The following is a 15,800-nucleotide window of genomic DNA, read 5'->3' on the forward strand; positions in this document are numbered from 1 at the left end:
TTATCTAAGACGAACAAAAAAAAAAAAAGGTAGTATTATCTATTTTCAAGCATAAATAATTTAGTCACAAATTGGTAAATGAAGAAGGCTCTATTCGATTAAGTTCAGCATAAACAAAATAAGCTTTTCGAGATTTGTGATAATACTAATCATTGAATATAATCCACACGATCAAAATTCAAATCTCATATCTTCTCGGTGAAAATCAACAATTCTAATAACAAAAACACAAGTGCAATGAGCATCGAACTAAAAACACTAAAATCTCTGTAGAAAGAAAAGAAACTATACACTCCATTGTCGTTTATTTACAAATCTCGTCATGTAGCTGTTGTGCTGCTGATATTACAAAATCCTTCTTCTTTTTGAAAACTCTGAGAAACTCCTCGATCAAATCTTCATGATAATACAGAGTATCAATGACCTGCAAAATACGTAATAACCAAAAAAATCAAAACCAAGATAACAACAACAGAGAAGAGAAGTACAACATACATAGCACACCAAGAACAAACATACCTCCTCCTCCAACTCCTTTACAGACATACGTCCCTCTTTAAACCTAATCATTACCACGCAAAACGTCGCCACTACATCTTTATCAAGGCTCTTAAACCTTGTCTGCAGATCGATGAATTTGCAATAGTTAGCAAAAGTGAAGAAATTTTTATTGGTATTTCCCTAGGAGTAGAGCATTTTGTGTACCTTAAGGTTGTTCATAAACTCCTCTACATCAGCATGTTTCTTTTTGGTATGAGGATGCTTGTTTCTCTTAGCCTCATCAGGAAGGAAGACATGGAAACCATGAAGCAGATCCTGATGATCTTCCAAGAGTTCCTCAACCCTTTCAACGATGCTATCTTTATCGACCCTACAAAAAAAACAGAGACTTAAGTTACATCAGAATCGATTTACACAGAGTGTTTTGTTATCTCTTGATTCACAGTTGCAAAAAAAAAAAAGACCAAACCAAACATAAACATGGAAGTTAAAGAATTCATCATACCTAAGGTCCCTAATACCATTCAAGATATTGATAAACTCTTGATACTTTGAAGGTTCATCATGAAATGCTTGCTTCACATCAGCGAGGTATGACTCTGCATCATAAACAGTTAGAGCCTGTGACACTCTTCTTCCAACCATGGTATGCTTCTGGCTTTTAAACCTTTTTGGTATCCACAGAAAGAAAGAGAATTTTTTGGTCAGTAAAACAGAACACATCATTGAATCCCTCTTACTACTATCTCAAACGTATTACCACATTGTAAACTCTACAATTCTTGAAGAAACAGAACAGGGTACAGAAATACAAATCTCTCATTCCACAATTTATTATTCCCTTAAACACTGAACAAGAACCATTGAAGCTAAATCTCAAAATCTAGATAGTTTGTCTCAAAACCAAAATCAACAAAAACCCAATTCAATCCCTTAAGAATCACACAGAACAGAGCCTACAAATGTGAAGCAGCCAATTCAGTACAGAGGAAACCAATCAAACACTTACAATTCTTGAAAAAAATCTCAATTCTCAAGAAATATTTAAGAACTCAATTCACTAATAAAGAGCTTCGTCATCTCTAATTCGAGGGTTTTCGTCACAGATGCAATTCGAAGAACCCAAATTCGAAAACATCTAAGAAACTAGAAAAATTCAAGCAATTTACTAAGCCTTAATAGAAAAATCCCCAAAGAAATGAAAACAGAAGGAGGGGATCATTTCGCATGGTTACCGAATCTCGGAGACGAAGAAGAAATTGGGTAGTCCTAAAAAGATCTACTAAATTCGCCGAGTTGTTCCAAAGGATCAAAGGGGACAAGGCTTCGAGAACAAGCTTTTATATCTCTCTCTTACAACACACGATCACCAAGGAGACAGAACTATGTTCTAGGGTTTTTTTTTTGTCATATGTTTTTTTTTCTCATTAAATAGTGAAGGATAGAGGGTGCATATATATATGTCGGCGGAAACAGTGAAGGATTAAGGGTGCATATATATATGTTGGCGGAAACGCTAAACATTCTCCGAAACTATAGGCCCAAAAAAAATCGAAAGTTGGAAACGCTAAACTTTTTGAAGATTATGGGCCCAAAAAAGCGAAAGTGGAAACGCTAAACATTTTTAGAAACTATAGACCAATAAAAAGTGAAAGTTGGAAATGCTAAACATTTTCGGAAACTATAGGCCCAAAAAAAAAGCAAAAGTTGGAAACACTAAACATTCTCGGAAACTATAGGTCCAAAAAAAAGTGAAAGTTAGAAATACTAAATATTTTCGAAAACTATAGGCCCAAAAAAAAGCGAAAGTTAGAAACACATGATTTTTGTCTGGATTTCCAAATCCATTAAAATCATAGAACCAATAACCTCCTCTAAACATTCTCGAAAACTATAGGCCCAAAAAAAAGCGAAAGTTAGAAACACATGATTTTTGTCTGGATTTCCAAATCCATTAAAATCATAGAACCAATAACCTCCTCTAAACATTCTCGAAAACTATAGGCCCAAAAAAAAGCGAAAGTTAGAAACACATGATTTTTGTCTGGATTTCCAAATCCATTAAAATCATAGAACCAATAACCTCCTCTAAACATTCTCGAAAACTATAGGCCCAAAAAAAAGCGAAAGTTAGAAACACATGATTTTTGTCTGGATTTCCAAATCCATTAAAATCATAGAACCAATAACCTCCTCTAAACATTCTCGAAAACTATAGGCCCAAAAAAAAGCGAAAGTTAGAAACACATGATTTTTGTCTGGATTTCCAAATCCATTAAAATCATAGAACCAATAACCTCCTCTAAACATTCTCGAAAACTATAGGCCCAAAAAAAAGCGAAAGTTAGAAACACATGATTTTTGTCTGGATTTCCAAATCCATTAAAATCATAGAACCAATAACCTCCTCTAAACATTCTCGAAAACTATAGGCCCAAAAAAAAACGTAAGTTGGAAACGCTAAACATTCTCGGAGATTCTAGGCCTAAAAAAGCGAAAAACAGAAACACTAAATATTTCCAGAAACTACAAACCCGAAAAGGAAACTAAAACCCAAACGAAAGAAGCCCAAACTCAAACAAGGAAAATATTGCTTTAACTTACGTGTAAACTAATTGAAATCGAAATACAAACCACAAAATACCAAACAAAATAAGCTCAAAATAAAAACAACTTGCCAAACTTATTTTCTCACCATTGTGAACAAAACACCCAATCTACTTTGTCGTTAACAAAACCTCCTATTACTAAATCAGAGTACCTCTCAAATAGATTAAACCTTGATTTCTATTCCGATACAAAGACCAAATCGCTTGATCATTCGAAAACATTCAGTTATAAAAATAAAAGGGCAATCTCACAAATCACAAAAATAACTTTTGTTTCTAAAATTAGCACATCATCTCCAAATTTTCAAAATAGCTCCATGTTCTAAAAGTACCAATTAAGGTTTAGTTTTCTAAAATTACATTTTTAACCTTCAGAACTAAACCACAAACTCTAAACACTAACACATACTTTGAAAAACTATATCCTAAATTTAAAATAGTTAACTCAAATCTAAAAAGCTTTTTTTATATTATTATTTTAAATAATTTCAGTTACTGTTAATTTTGGGAATTGTGGAGTGTGTGGTATAACTGGTGTTTTATGGTAATTTTTTCTAATTAAAAATATTTTTTTTTTTGGTGTGAAGCAAAATATAAATAAGACCCATATACATATGAAGGACTTAAATATCCTTCCAACAAGAAAATGTTACTAAAACATAATTGGTTAAATATTAAGCGGCTGAAGCAACGTAGACATCCGTCACGAACTAAACGCCTACATCTTCTCCTCCTCCAGTCATGATTTGAGAATTCGACTGCGAGGGATAGGGTTTGAAATTTCTGACTGATCTTCTTTCTTGTTCACCAATCTTTTTTATATATAGTTGACAACCAATTTTTTTTTATTACAAATAAGGTCCTAATTTTTTTTAATCATTATGTATTTGTAATAGAATAAAAACAGATCATCACCATTCACACACATGTACATTAGTATATAAAGTTATATGATCCAAAACTGGATCTGCTGCTCATTCCCGGTTTGATGGTCAATTTCAATTTTTTTTTATCATTGAGTCTCCTCAAAAATAAATCATATACATAAAAGGTTTCACTTTCTCCTTATTGGTCAATTTAAATTTAATTTTTAAAAATTTAATATTTATTTTCAATTAAACAACACATTTAATCATATACATTAATTCATACTTTAAATTTATTCTTTAATACTAAATTGTAACTGAAATTACATAAATTGTGAATTGACTTTTTTTCCTCCATTCATTTTCATTTAAACACACTATTAATTATAACTGTAACTCTTTTAGTTTAATTATTTTAGAAATGTAACTTCTATTACTTTTTATCCTATAAATAACATTTCTCACATCTTCCTCCACCATATCTCAAATCCTAAATATTTTCTTTGTTTTTATAATGTTCTTACATAGGTTGAAACCCCAATTAAAAGTTTGATTATATTTTTTGTTTACTATATATTTTACATTGTTTTGAATTTTATTGTTTCTTTGTTTTATGTACTTCTTCTTTTCTTCTTTGTTCTCTTATATTATTTTGATTTAAAATACATATGTATTCTAAATTTCTAATATGTATAATAATATTTTGGTTATAACCATCTCATAATAAGGGAATCAAACTAAAGAAAACATCTTAATTCTTTACTTTAGATTTTTGATCTCTCATTCTTTCATTCTCTCATCCTCTTCAACTATATCTCAATCTTTTTTTTTGTGTGTTTATTGTTGTTGTTGTATGTGTTAAATCAATTCAAGTCTCATTGTAAAACCTTAATTCTATATTTTTTGGAGTTTGTCAGATATTGCATTGTTTTAGATGTTTTAAAAGGTTTATCTCCATTATATATTTTAGATTATCATCTTATAAGTAATCCATTTTAAATATTCTTCTACTATATTCATCCCACAAGGTCATGAGGTTGAAATCCAGTACTAGAATAGAAATTGATGAGTGAAAATTAAAAAAAGAAACCAAAAAGATAGAAGTTTTCTTGAGATTTTAAAAATCTTTAGATTGAAGTTCATATGATGTTATAAGAAAACTAATTTAGTTGTCACTTACAAAATAATATGAATATGAATTTTTATGTATGAGTTTATATCAACAACAAAAAAATCATGTGTAAATTTAAAATTTCATTGGGCTACTTGGTATTTCTTTCATAGAAAAAAAAAATTATTTCTAATTAACTCACATTTAATGTCATGAGTAATTCTACATTTAACTCAAATGTAACTCCTACCGAGTATTATTATAAATTTCATTCTTTATTTATCTTTCAAGATAAAATGTCTTTGGTTAAATTTTCATATTTTTATTTTTGTTAGCTATATTTATTGTATATATATATATATGGCTTTTATTTATATTTCTTTAAACTTTGAAATGAGGAATGCTATTTATACATAATATTTTTACACATAGTTACTATTTTTTTTGATAATTTTTTTTGATACAATTTTACTAGAATACAATCTTAAAATTATTTGATTATGTTATTATTGTTAATAGAAAGAAGAACAAAATATTGTTTTTCTAAATATTCAGAAATATAATAAAAACTATTATTCATGCAACCACACATTTTGCATGGATTAATACCTAGTGAATAAATAAAGAGAATACCCAAATCTCATGTCTTCTAGCCTTCTAGCTAGGTAACAAAGATAGATCAATATAGAAAGCATGTGTGCATGTCATGATGTTCTGTTCTCTACAGACTTAGAATTAATCAAACTAAACTCAAATGTCTTTCAAACGAATATTCCAGCACTCTCTTCCTAGCTCTACTCTTTTCAGTCTCTTATATCCAAACGTTATATTCAAACATACTAAACTAAGGCAGAGACGGTCTTCCATCAAAATAGTCGCGAAACTCCATGACTAAAATCCTCATGATCGTGAAGAAGTGCAGTAACCTGCAAATATATATAAAAGCAAATCAAACCAACAACTATATGAATTAAGTGCAACCCAAAGTGCCCTACCAAGAACCCTACCTCCTCATACACCTCATCTTTAGACTTGTTTCCCTCATTGTACGTCTTTGATATCTCGAGAAATGAGTTAATTACATGACTACCATCTCCCTGAAACCTTGCCTGCACAACGACAGAGTTGTTTTTTTAGATCACAAGAGGAAATATCAGAACGGTATGTCCTTAGTACTGTTAGAATATTGAGAGGAAGAGGAAAAGAAACAGAACAAAACAGAGCAAAAGACAAAGTCTCTTGTCTTAGATAGAAGGCAAGAACGAGAACTGAAATTTTTATATACATGAAACTTGTTACTTTTCATAAACGACAAAACTGATTTATATAGAAAACAAATAGACACTATATCATAGTGAGATACGTCTCTTTGTACTTGTAACTCTACGATGAAACAACACAAACTGCAATGTTTCGACCAAAACGTTACAACTGTTGACCAAACTCAATTATCGACCAACACTACCCCTTAATTGAGTTACGGTCATACACTAAGCTTTCTTCTTTGTTTGTCACAGCTTTCAACTTGATATTCAATATCCTTCTTCCTTGAAGATCATTTATGGAACAGCGATTGTCTTTAAACAAGACTCCATATCCATTTGATATCATTTACACTAGAAACACCTCTTTGATGATCTTCTCTCCTTGACATGTCATCACTTGGATATTCCCTTTCCCTTTTGCAACTGACTGCTTCTCCCTTTTCTCTATTAGGTAAGCAGTTCCTTTCTTGCTTGGTGTCTTCCTTTGAACACAATCATATTCATGTCTCTGTGACGTCTCGTGCGTGAAACGTTTTCACGTCATCTTCGGTTATCTTATCAACCGATTTATGCTCCATTTTTTTCTGAGGCAAGCATCCTCCTTTAGTGTTTGGTGTCTCCATTTGATCACCATAACGTCTCCATGACGTCTTACGCGTGAATCTCCTCCACGTCTTCTACGGTTACCTCTTCAACCGACTCCTGCTCCATTTTTTTTCTATGAGGTAAGCATCCTCAATTTGTGCTTGTGCTTGGTGTCTTCCATTGATCACCATAAAGTGCTTCATTTTTTTCTGAAGTAAGCATCCTCCCTTAGTGCTTGGTTTCTCCCATTTATCACCATAACATCTCAACGACTTCGTACACGTGAATCTCCTCCACGTCGTCTCCAGCTACCTCTTCAACCGGCTCATGCTCTATATTTTTTTTTCTATGAGGTAAGTATCCTCATTAATTGCTTGGTGACCCTCTTTGATCACCAACACGTACGTCACCTTGATGTCTCATACGTTCCCTTGAACCTTTTTTTGCTGAGTCGTCTTACTCTGTTCAATCAACATGCCGCTTCTCCATGTTGACGTCCTTCTTTCAAACTCAACACCATTTTTGCTAATTCGGCATACTCTGTTTCTTAAACAGCAATTTCACCGTCTTGTTCAGTTGAAGAACTCTTCTGATTCTCAACTTCATCAAGAATCGAGAGATGCCTTCTTTGCATCTGCAACAAGTTTCACAACTCCAACTCCACATCTGTTTTCTCCATTTCTCATTGCAAAGATTTCCTTTCTTCTTCTTCCCTTTGGAGCCCTTCTTCTTAAAGGTTCTATTTGTGACGGATGATGGTACTCTCTCTCTCTTGTTACCACTATCTATTTCTATTTCGATCTTCTTCTTCTTCTTCTCTCCCTTGATTTGTTGTCTCCATCTTTCTCTTCTTCTTGCAGCAGAAGTTTTCTTATTTTTGTTTTGCTTGGACAGGCTCCAAGACCAATAAGAGCTCTGATACCATGTTAGAATATTGAGAAGAAGAAGAAAAGAAACATAACAAAACAGAGCAAGAGACAAAGTCTCTTCTCATATATAGAAGGCAAGAACGAGAACAGAAACTTTTATATACATGAAACTTGTTACTTTATATAAACGACAAAATTGATTTATATAGAAAACAAACAAACACTACATCATAGTTAGATATGTCTCTTTGTACTTGTAACTCTACGATGAAACAACACAAACTGCAACGTTTCGACCAAAACATTGCAATTGTTGACCAAACTCAATTATCGACCAACACTGCCCCTTAATTACATTTTTCTCTTATCATACATAATTACATATTTCTATATGATGACGTAACTCAATTATCACTAACACTCTCCCTTAATTGAGTTACGCTCTGAACAAAGTTTGTTTCTTGTGATATCAAACTCCACCTCCATGTTGACGTCTGTTCCTTCTCTTCACAACTCCTTCTTTCTTGTTGTTTCTTCAGTTCGACGTTGCACAATTTAATTTCTTTCTATTGACATAGGAACTCTTGAGATTACCATTTCCCTCAACACTTCTCCTTTGTCAATTTGATTTCCTTTCTTTTTCTTCCCTTTGGAGCCCTTCTTCTTGAAGGTTATATTTGTGACGGATGATGGCACTCTCTCCCTTGTTACCACCATCTTTTTCTATTTCCATCTTCTTATTCTTCTTCTCTCCCTTGATTTGTTGTCTCCATCTTTTTCTTCTTCTTGCAGCGGAAGTTTTCTTATTTTTGTTTTGCTTGGACAGGCTCCAAGACCAATAAGAGCTCTGATACCATGTTAGAATATTAAGAGGAACAAGAAAAGAAACATAACAAAACAGAGCAAGAGACAAAGTCTGTTCTCTAATATAGAAGGCAAGAACGAGAACTGAAACTTTTATATACATGAAACTTGTTACTTTCCAAAAACGACAAAACTTATTTATATAGAAAACAAACAGACACTACATCATAGTTAGATATGTCTCTTTGTACTTATAATTCTACGATGAAACAACACAAACTGCAACGTTTCGACCGAAACATTGCAACTGTTGACCAAACTCAATTATCGATCAACACTGCCCCTTAATTACATTTTTCTCTTATCATACATAATTACATATTTCTATATGATGACATAACTCAATTATCACTAACACTCTCCCTTAATTGAGTTACGCTCTGAACAAAGTTTGTTTCTTGTCATATCAAACTCCACCTCCTTGTTGACGTGTGTTCCTTCTCTTCAAACTCCTTCTTTCTTGTTGTTTCTTCAGTTCGACGTTGCACAATTTGATTTCTTTCTTTTGACATAAGAACTCTTGAGATTACTATTTCCCTCAACACTTCTCCTTTGTCAATTTGATTTCTTTTCTTCTTCTTCCCTTTGGAGCCCTTCTTGTTGAAGGTTATTTTTGTGACGGATGATGGTACTCTCTCCCTTGTTACCACCATCTTTTTCTAGTTCGATCTTCTTCTTCTTCTTCTTCTCTTCCTTGATTTGTTGTCTCATTCTTTCTCTTCTTCTTGCAGTAGAAGTTTTCTTATTTTTTGTTTTGCTTGGACAGGCTCCAAGACCAATAAGAGCTCTGATACCATGTTAGAATATTGAGAAAAAGAAGAAAAGAAACATAACAAAACAGAGCAAAAGACAAAGTCTCTTCTCATATATAGAAGGCAAGAACGAGAACTGAAACTTTTATATACATGAAACTTGTTACTTTCCATAAACGACAAAACTGATTTATATAGAAAACAAACAAACACTACATCATAGTTAGATATGTCTCTTTGTACTTGTAACTCTACGATGAAACAACACAAACTGCAACGTTCGACCAAAACATTACAATTGTTGACCAAACTCAATTATCGACCAACACTGCCCATTAATTACATCTTTCTCTTATCATACATAATTACATATTTCTATATGATGACGTAACTCAATTATCACTAACACTCTCCCTTAATTGAGTTACGCTCTGAACAAAGTTTGTTTCTTGTCATATCAAACTCCACCTCCATGTTGACATATGTTCCTTCTCTTCACAACTCCTTCTTTCTTGTTGTTTCTTCAGTTCGACGTTGCACAATTTGATTTCTTTCTTTTGACATAGGAACTCTTGAGATTACTATTTCCCTCAACACTTCTTCTTTGTCAATTTGATTACCTTTCTTCTTCTTCCCTTTGGAGCCCTTCTTCTTGAAGGTTCTATTTGTGACGGATGATGGTACTCTCTCTCTTGTTACCACCATCTTTTTCTATTTCGATCTTCTTCTTCTTCTTCTTCTTCTCTCCCCTGACTTGTTGTCTCCATCTTTCTCTTCTTCTTGCAGTGGAAGTTTTCTTATTTTTGTTTTGCTTAGACTGGCTCCAAGACCAATAAGAGTTCTGATACCATGTTAGAATATTGAGAGAAAGAAGAAAAGAAACAGAACAAAACTGAGCAAGAGACAAAGTCTCTTCTCTTAGATAGAAGGCAAGAACGAGAACTAAACTTTTATATACATGAAACTTTTTACTTTCCATAAACGACAAAACTGATTTATATAGAAACAAACAGACACTAAATCATAGTGAGATATGTCTCTTTGAAATCAAGACTCTACGATGAAACAACAGAAACTGCAACGTTTCGACCGAAACGTTGCAACTGTTGACCAACAATTATCGACCAACACAACCCCTTTATTACATTTTTCTCTTATCATACATAATTACATATTTCTATATGATGACGTAACTCAATTATCACTAACACTCTCCCTTAATTGAGTTACGCTCTGAACAAAGTTTGTTTATTGTCATATCAAACTCCACCTCCTTGTTGACGTCTCTTCCTTCTCTTCACAACTCCTTCTTTCTTGTTGTTTCTTCAGTTCGACGTTGCACAATTTGATTTCTTTATTTTGACATAGGAACTCTTGAGATTACTATTTCCCTCAACACTTCTCCTATGTCAATTTGATTTCCATTTTTCTTCTTCCCTTTAGAGCCCTTCTTCTTGAAGGTTCTATTTGTGACGGATGATGGTACTCTCTCTCTCTCTTGTTACCACCATCTTTTTCTATTTCGATCTTCTTCTTCTTCTTCTCTCCCTTGATTTGTTGTCTCCATCTTTCTCTTCTTCTTGCAGCGGAAGTTTTCTTATTTTTGTTTTGCTTTGACAGGCTCCAAGACCAATAAAAGCTTTGATACCATGTTAGAATATTGAGAGAAAGAAGAAAAGAAACATCACAATACAGAGCAAGAGACAAAGTCTCTTCTCTTATATAGAAGGCAAGAACGAGAACTGAAACTTTTATATACATGAAACTTGTTACTTTCCATAAACGAAAAAACTGATTTATATAGAAAACAAACAAACACTACATCATAGTGAGATATGTCTTTTTGTACTTGTAACTCTAAGATGAAACAACACAAACTGCAACGTTTCGACCGAAACATTGCAACTGTTGACCAAACTCAATTATCGACCAACACTGCCCCTTAATTACATTTTTCTCTTATCATACATAAGTGCATATTTCTATATGATGACGTAACTCAACTATCACTAACACTCTCCCTTAATTGAGTTACGCTTTGAACAAAGTTTGTTTCTTGTCATATCAAACTCCACCTCCTTGTTGACGTCTATTGCTTCTCTTCACAAATCCTTCTTTCTTGTTGTCTCTTCAGTTCGACGTTGCACAATTTGATTTCTTTCTATTGACATAGGAACTCTTGAGATTACTATTTCCCTCAACACTTCTCCTTTGTCAATTTGATTTCCTTTCTTTTTCTTCCCTTTGGAGCCCTTCTTCTTGAAGGTTATATTTGTGACGGATGATGGCACTCTCTCTCTTGTTACCACCATCTTTTTCTATTTCGATCTTCTTTTTCTTCTTCTCTCCCTTGATTTGTTGTCTCCATCTTTTTCTTCTTCTTGCAGCGGAAGTTTTCTTATTTTTGTTTTGCTTGGACAGGCTCCAAGACCAATAAGAGCTCTGATACCATGTTAGAATATTAAGAGGAACAAGAAAAGAAACATAACAAAACAGAGCAAGAGACAAAGTCTGTTCTCTAATATAGAAGGCAAGAACGAGAACTGAAACTTTTATATACGTGAAACTTGTTACTTTCCAAAAATNATCTTTCTCTTCTTCTTGCAGCGGAAGTTTTCTTATTTTTGTTTTGCTTTGACAGGCTCCAAGACCAATAAAAGCTTTGATACCATGTTAGAATATTGAGAGAAAGAAGAAAAGAAACATCACAATACAGAGCAAGAGACAAAGTCTCTTCTCTTATATAGAAGGCAAGAACGAGAACTGAAACTTTTATATACATGAAACTTGTTACTTTCCATAAACGAAAAAACTGATTTATATAGAAAACAAACAAACACTACATCATAGTGAGATATGTCTTTTTGTACTTGTAACTCTAAGATGAAACAACACAAACTGCAACGTTTCGACCGAAACATTGCAACTGTTGACCAAACTCAATTATCGACCAACACTGCCCCTTAATTACATTTTTCTCTTATCATACATAAGTGCATATTTCTATATGATGACGTAACTCAACTATCACTAACACTCTCCCTTAATTGAGTTACGCTTTGAACAAAGTTTGTTTCTTGTCATATCAAACTCCACCTCCTTGTTGACGTCTATTGCTTCTCTTCACAAATCCTTCTTTCTTGTTGTCTCTTCAGTTCGACGTTGCACAATTTGATTTCTTTCTATTGACATAGGAACTCTTGAGATTACTATTTCCCTCAACACTTCTCCTTTGTCAATTTGATTTCCTTTCTTTTTCTTCCCTTTGGAGCCCTTCTTCTTGAAGGTTATATTTGTGACGGATGATGGCACTCTCTCTCTTGTTACCACCATCTTTTTCTATTTCGATCTTCTTTTTCTTCTTCTCTCCCTTGATTTGTTGTCTCCATCTTTTTCTTCTTCTTGCAGCGGAAGTTTTCTTATTTTTGTTTTGCTTGGACAGGCTCCAAGACCAATAAGAGCTCTGATACCATGTTAGAATATTAAGAGGAACAAGAAAAGAAACATAACAAAACAGAGCAAGAGACAAAGTCTGTTCTCTAATATAGAAGGCAAGAACGAGAACTGAAACTTTTATATACGTGAAACTTGTTACTTTCCAAAAATGACAAAACTTATTTATATAGAAAACAAACAGACACTACATCATAGTTAGATATGTCTCTTTGTACTTATAATTCTACGATGAAACAACACAAACTGCAACGTTTCGACCGAAACATTGCAACTGTTGACCAAACTCAATTATCGATCAACACTGCCCCTTAATTACATTTTTCTCTTATCATACATAATTACATATTTCAATATGATGACATAACTCAATTATCACTAACACTCTCCCTTAATTGAGTTACTTNAGCCCTTCTTCTTGAAGGTTATATTTGTGACGGATGATGGCACTCTCTCTCTTGTTACCACCATCTTTTTCTATTTCGATCTTCTTTTTCTTCTTCTCTCCCTTGATTTGTTGTCTCCATCTTTTTCTTCTTCTTGCAGCGGAAGTTTTCTTATTTTTGTTTTGCTTGGACAGGCTCCAAGACCAATAAGAGCTCTGATACCATGTTAGAATATTAAGAGGAACAAGAAAAGAAACATAACAAAACAGAGCAAGAGACAAAGTCTGTTCTCTAATATAGAAGGCAAGAACGAGAACTGAAACTTTTATATACATGAAACTTGTTACTTTCCAAAAACGACAAAACTTATTTATATAGAAAACAAACAGACACTACATCATAGTTAGATATGTCTCTTTGTACTTATAATTCTACGATGAAACAACACAAACTGCAACGTTTCGACCGAAACATTGCAACTGTTGACCAAACTCAATTATCGATCAACACTGCCCCTTAATTACATTTTTCTCTTATCATACATAATTACATATTTCTATATGATGACATAACTCAATTATCACTAACACTCTCCCTTAATTGAGTTACTTTCTGAACAAAGTTTGTTTCTTGTCATATCAAACTCCACCTCCTTGTTGACGTGTGTTCCTTCTCTTCACAACTCCTTCTTTCTTGTTGTTTCTTCAGTTCGACATTGCACAATTTGATTTCTTTCTTTTGACATAAGAACTCTTGATATTACTATTTCCCTCAACACTTCTCCTTTGCCAATTTGATTTCTTTTCTTCTTCTTCCCTTTGGAGCCCTTCTTGTTGAAGGTTATTTTGTGACGGATGATGGTACTCTCTCCCTTGTTACCACCATCTTTTTCTATTTCGATCTTCTTCTTCTTCTTCTTCTCTTCCTTGATTTATTGTCTCAATCTTTCTCTTCTTCTTGCAGTAGAAGTTTTCTTATTTTTGTTTTGCTTGGACAAGCTCCAAGACCAATAAGAGCTCTGATACCATGTTAGAATATTGAGAGGAAGAAGAAAAGAAACATAACAAAACAGAACAAGAGACAAAGTTTCTTCTCTTATATAGAAGGCACGAACGAGAACTGAAACTTTTATATACATGAAACTTGTTACTTTCCATAAACGACAAAACTGATTTATGTAGAAAACAAACAGACACTACATCATAGTTAGATGTGTCTCTTTGTACTTGTAACTCTACGATGAAACAACACAAACTGCAACGTTTCAAGCGAAACATTGCAAATGTTCACCAAACTCAATTATCGACCAACACTGCCCCTTAATTACATTTTTCTTTTATCACAATAATTACATATATCTATATGATGACGTAACTTAATTATCACTAACACTCTCCCTTAATTGAGTTACGCTCTGAACAAAGTTTGTTTCTTATCATATCAAACTCCATCTCCATGTTGACGTCTGTTCCTTCTCTTCACAACTCCTTATTTCTTGTTGTTTCTTCAGTTCGACGTTGCATAATTTGATTTCTTTCTTTTGACATAGGAACTCTTGAGATTACTATTTCCCTCAACACTTCTCCTTTGTCAATTTGATTTATTTTCTTCTTCTTCCCTTTGGAGCCCTTCTTCTTGAAGGTTCTATTTGTGACGGATGATGGTACTCTCTCTCTTGTTACCACCATCTTTTTCTATTTCGATCTTCTTCTTCTTCTTCTCTCCCTTGATTTGTTGTCTCCATCTTTCTCTTCTTCTTGCAGCCGAAGTTTTCTTATTTTTGTTTTGATTGGACAAGCTCCAAGACCAATAAGAGCTCTGATACCATGATAGAATATTGAGAGGAAGAATAAAAGAAATAGAACAAAACTGAGTGTCTCTTCTCTTAGATAGAAGGCAAGAACGAGAACTGAACTTTTATATACATGAAACTTGTTACTTTCCATAAACGACAAAACTGATTTATATAGAAAACAAACAGACACTACATCATAGTGAGATATGTCTCTTTGTACTTGTAACTCTACGATGAAAAACACAAACTGCAACGTTTCAACCGAAACGTTGCAACTGTTGACCAAACTCAATTATCGACCAACACTGCCCCTTAATTACATTTTTCTCTTATCATACATAATTACATATTTCTATATGATGATGTAACTCAGTTATCACTAACACTCTCCCTTAATTGAGTTATGCTCTAATAAAAGTTTGTTTCTTGTCATATCAAATGCCACCTCCTTGTTGACGTATGTTCCTTTTCTTCACAACTCCTTCTTTTTTGTTGTTTCTTCAGTTCGACGTTGCACAATTTGATTTCTTTCTTTTGACATAGGAACACTTGAGATTATTATTTCCCTCAACACTTCTCTTTTGTCAATTTGATTTCCTTTCTTCTTCTTCCGTTTGGAGCCCTTCTTCTTGAAGGTTCTATTTGTGACGAATGATGATACTCTCTCTCTTGTTACCACCATCTTTTTCTATTTCGATCTTCTTTTTCTTCTTCTCTCCCTTGATTTGTTGTCTCCATCTTTCT

General features: G+C 33.3%; 1 protein-coding gene across 1 annotated transcript; it reads right to left on the bottom strand.

Annotated features, from left to right (window-relative positions):
* On the bottom strand, nucleotides 134-1,930 carry LOC104756799 (paired amphipathic helix protein Sin3-like 3). The gene is made up of 5 exons (XM_010479443.1): nucleotides 1,737-1,930; nucleotides 1,007-1,168; nucleotides 706-871; nucleotides 520-621; nucleotides 134-424 (listed from the first exon to the last, which is right to left on the bottom strand). Exons 2-5 carry the CDS (start codon nucleotides 1,144-1,146, stop codon nucleotides 305-307), a joined length of 528 nt encoding a protein of 175 aa, XP_010477745.1. The 5' UTR covers nucleotides 1,147-1,168; nucleotides 1,737-1,930; the 3' UTR covers nucleotides 134-304.

The sequence above is a fragment of the Camelina sativa genome, chromosome 17 (genome assembly GCF_000633955.1).
Source record: "Camelina sativa cultivar DH55 chromosome 17, Cs, whole genome shotgun sequence".
Classification (NCBI taxonomy): domain Eukaryota; kingdom Viridiplantae; phylum Streptophyta; class Magnoliopsida; order Brassicales; family Brassicaceae; genus Camelina; species Camelina sativa.

Coding starts and splice junctions, on each gene's coding strand:
- LOC104756799 (XM_010479443.1), bottom strand. CDS start 1,146: ATGGTTGGAAGAAGAGTGTCACAGGCTCTAACTGTTTATGATGCAGAG. Junction 872..1,006: donor AATGGTATTAGGGACCTTAG/GTATGATGAATT, acceptor TTTTTTTTGTAG/GGTCGATAAAGATAGCATCG. Junction 622..705: donor AGTTTATGAACAACCTTAAG/GTACACAAAATG, acceptor ATCGATCTGCAG/ACAAGGTTTAAGAGCCTTGA.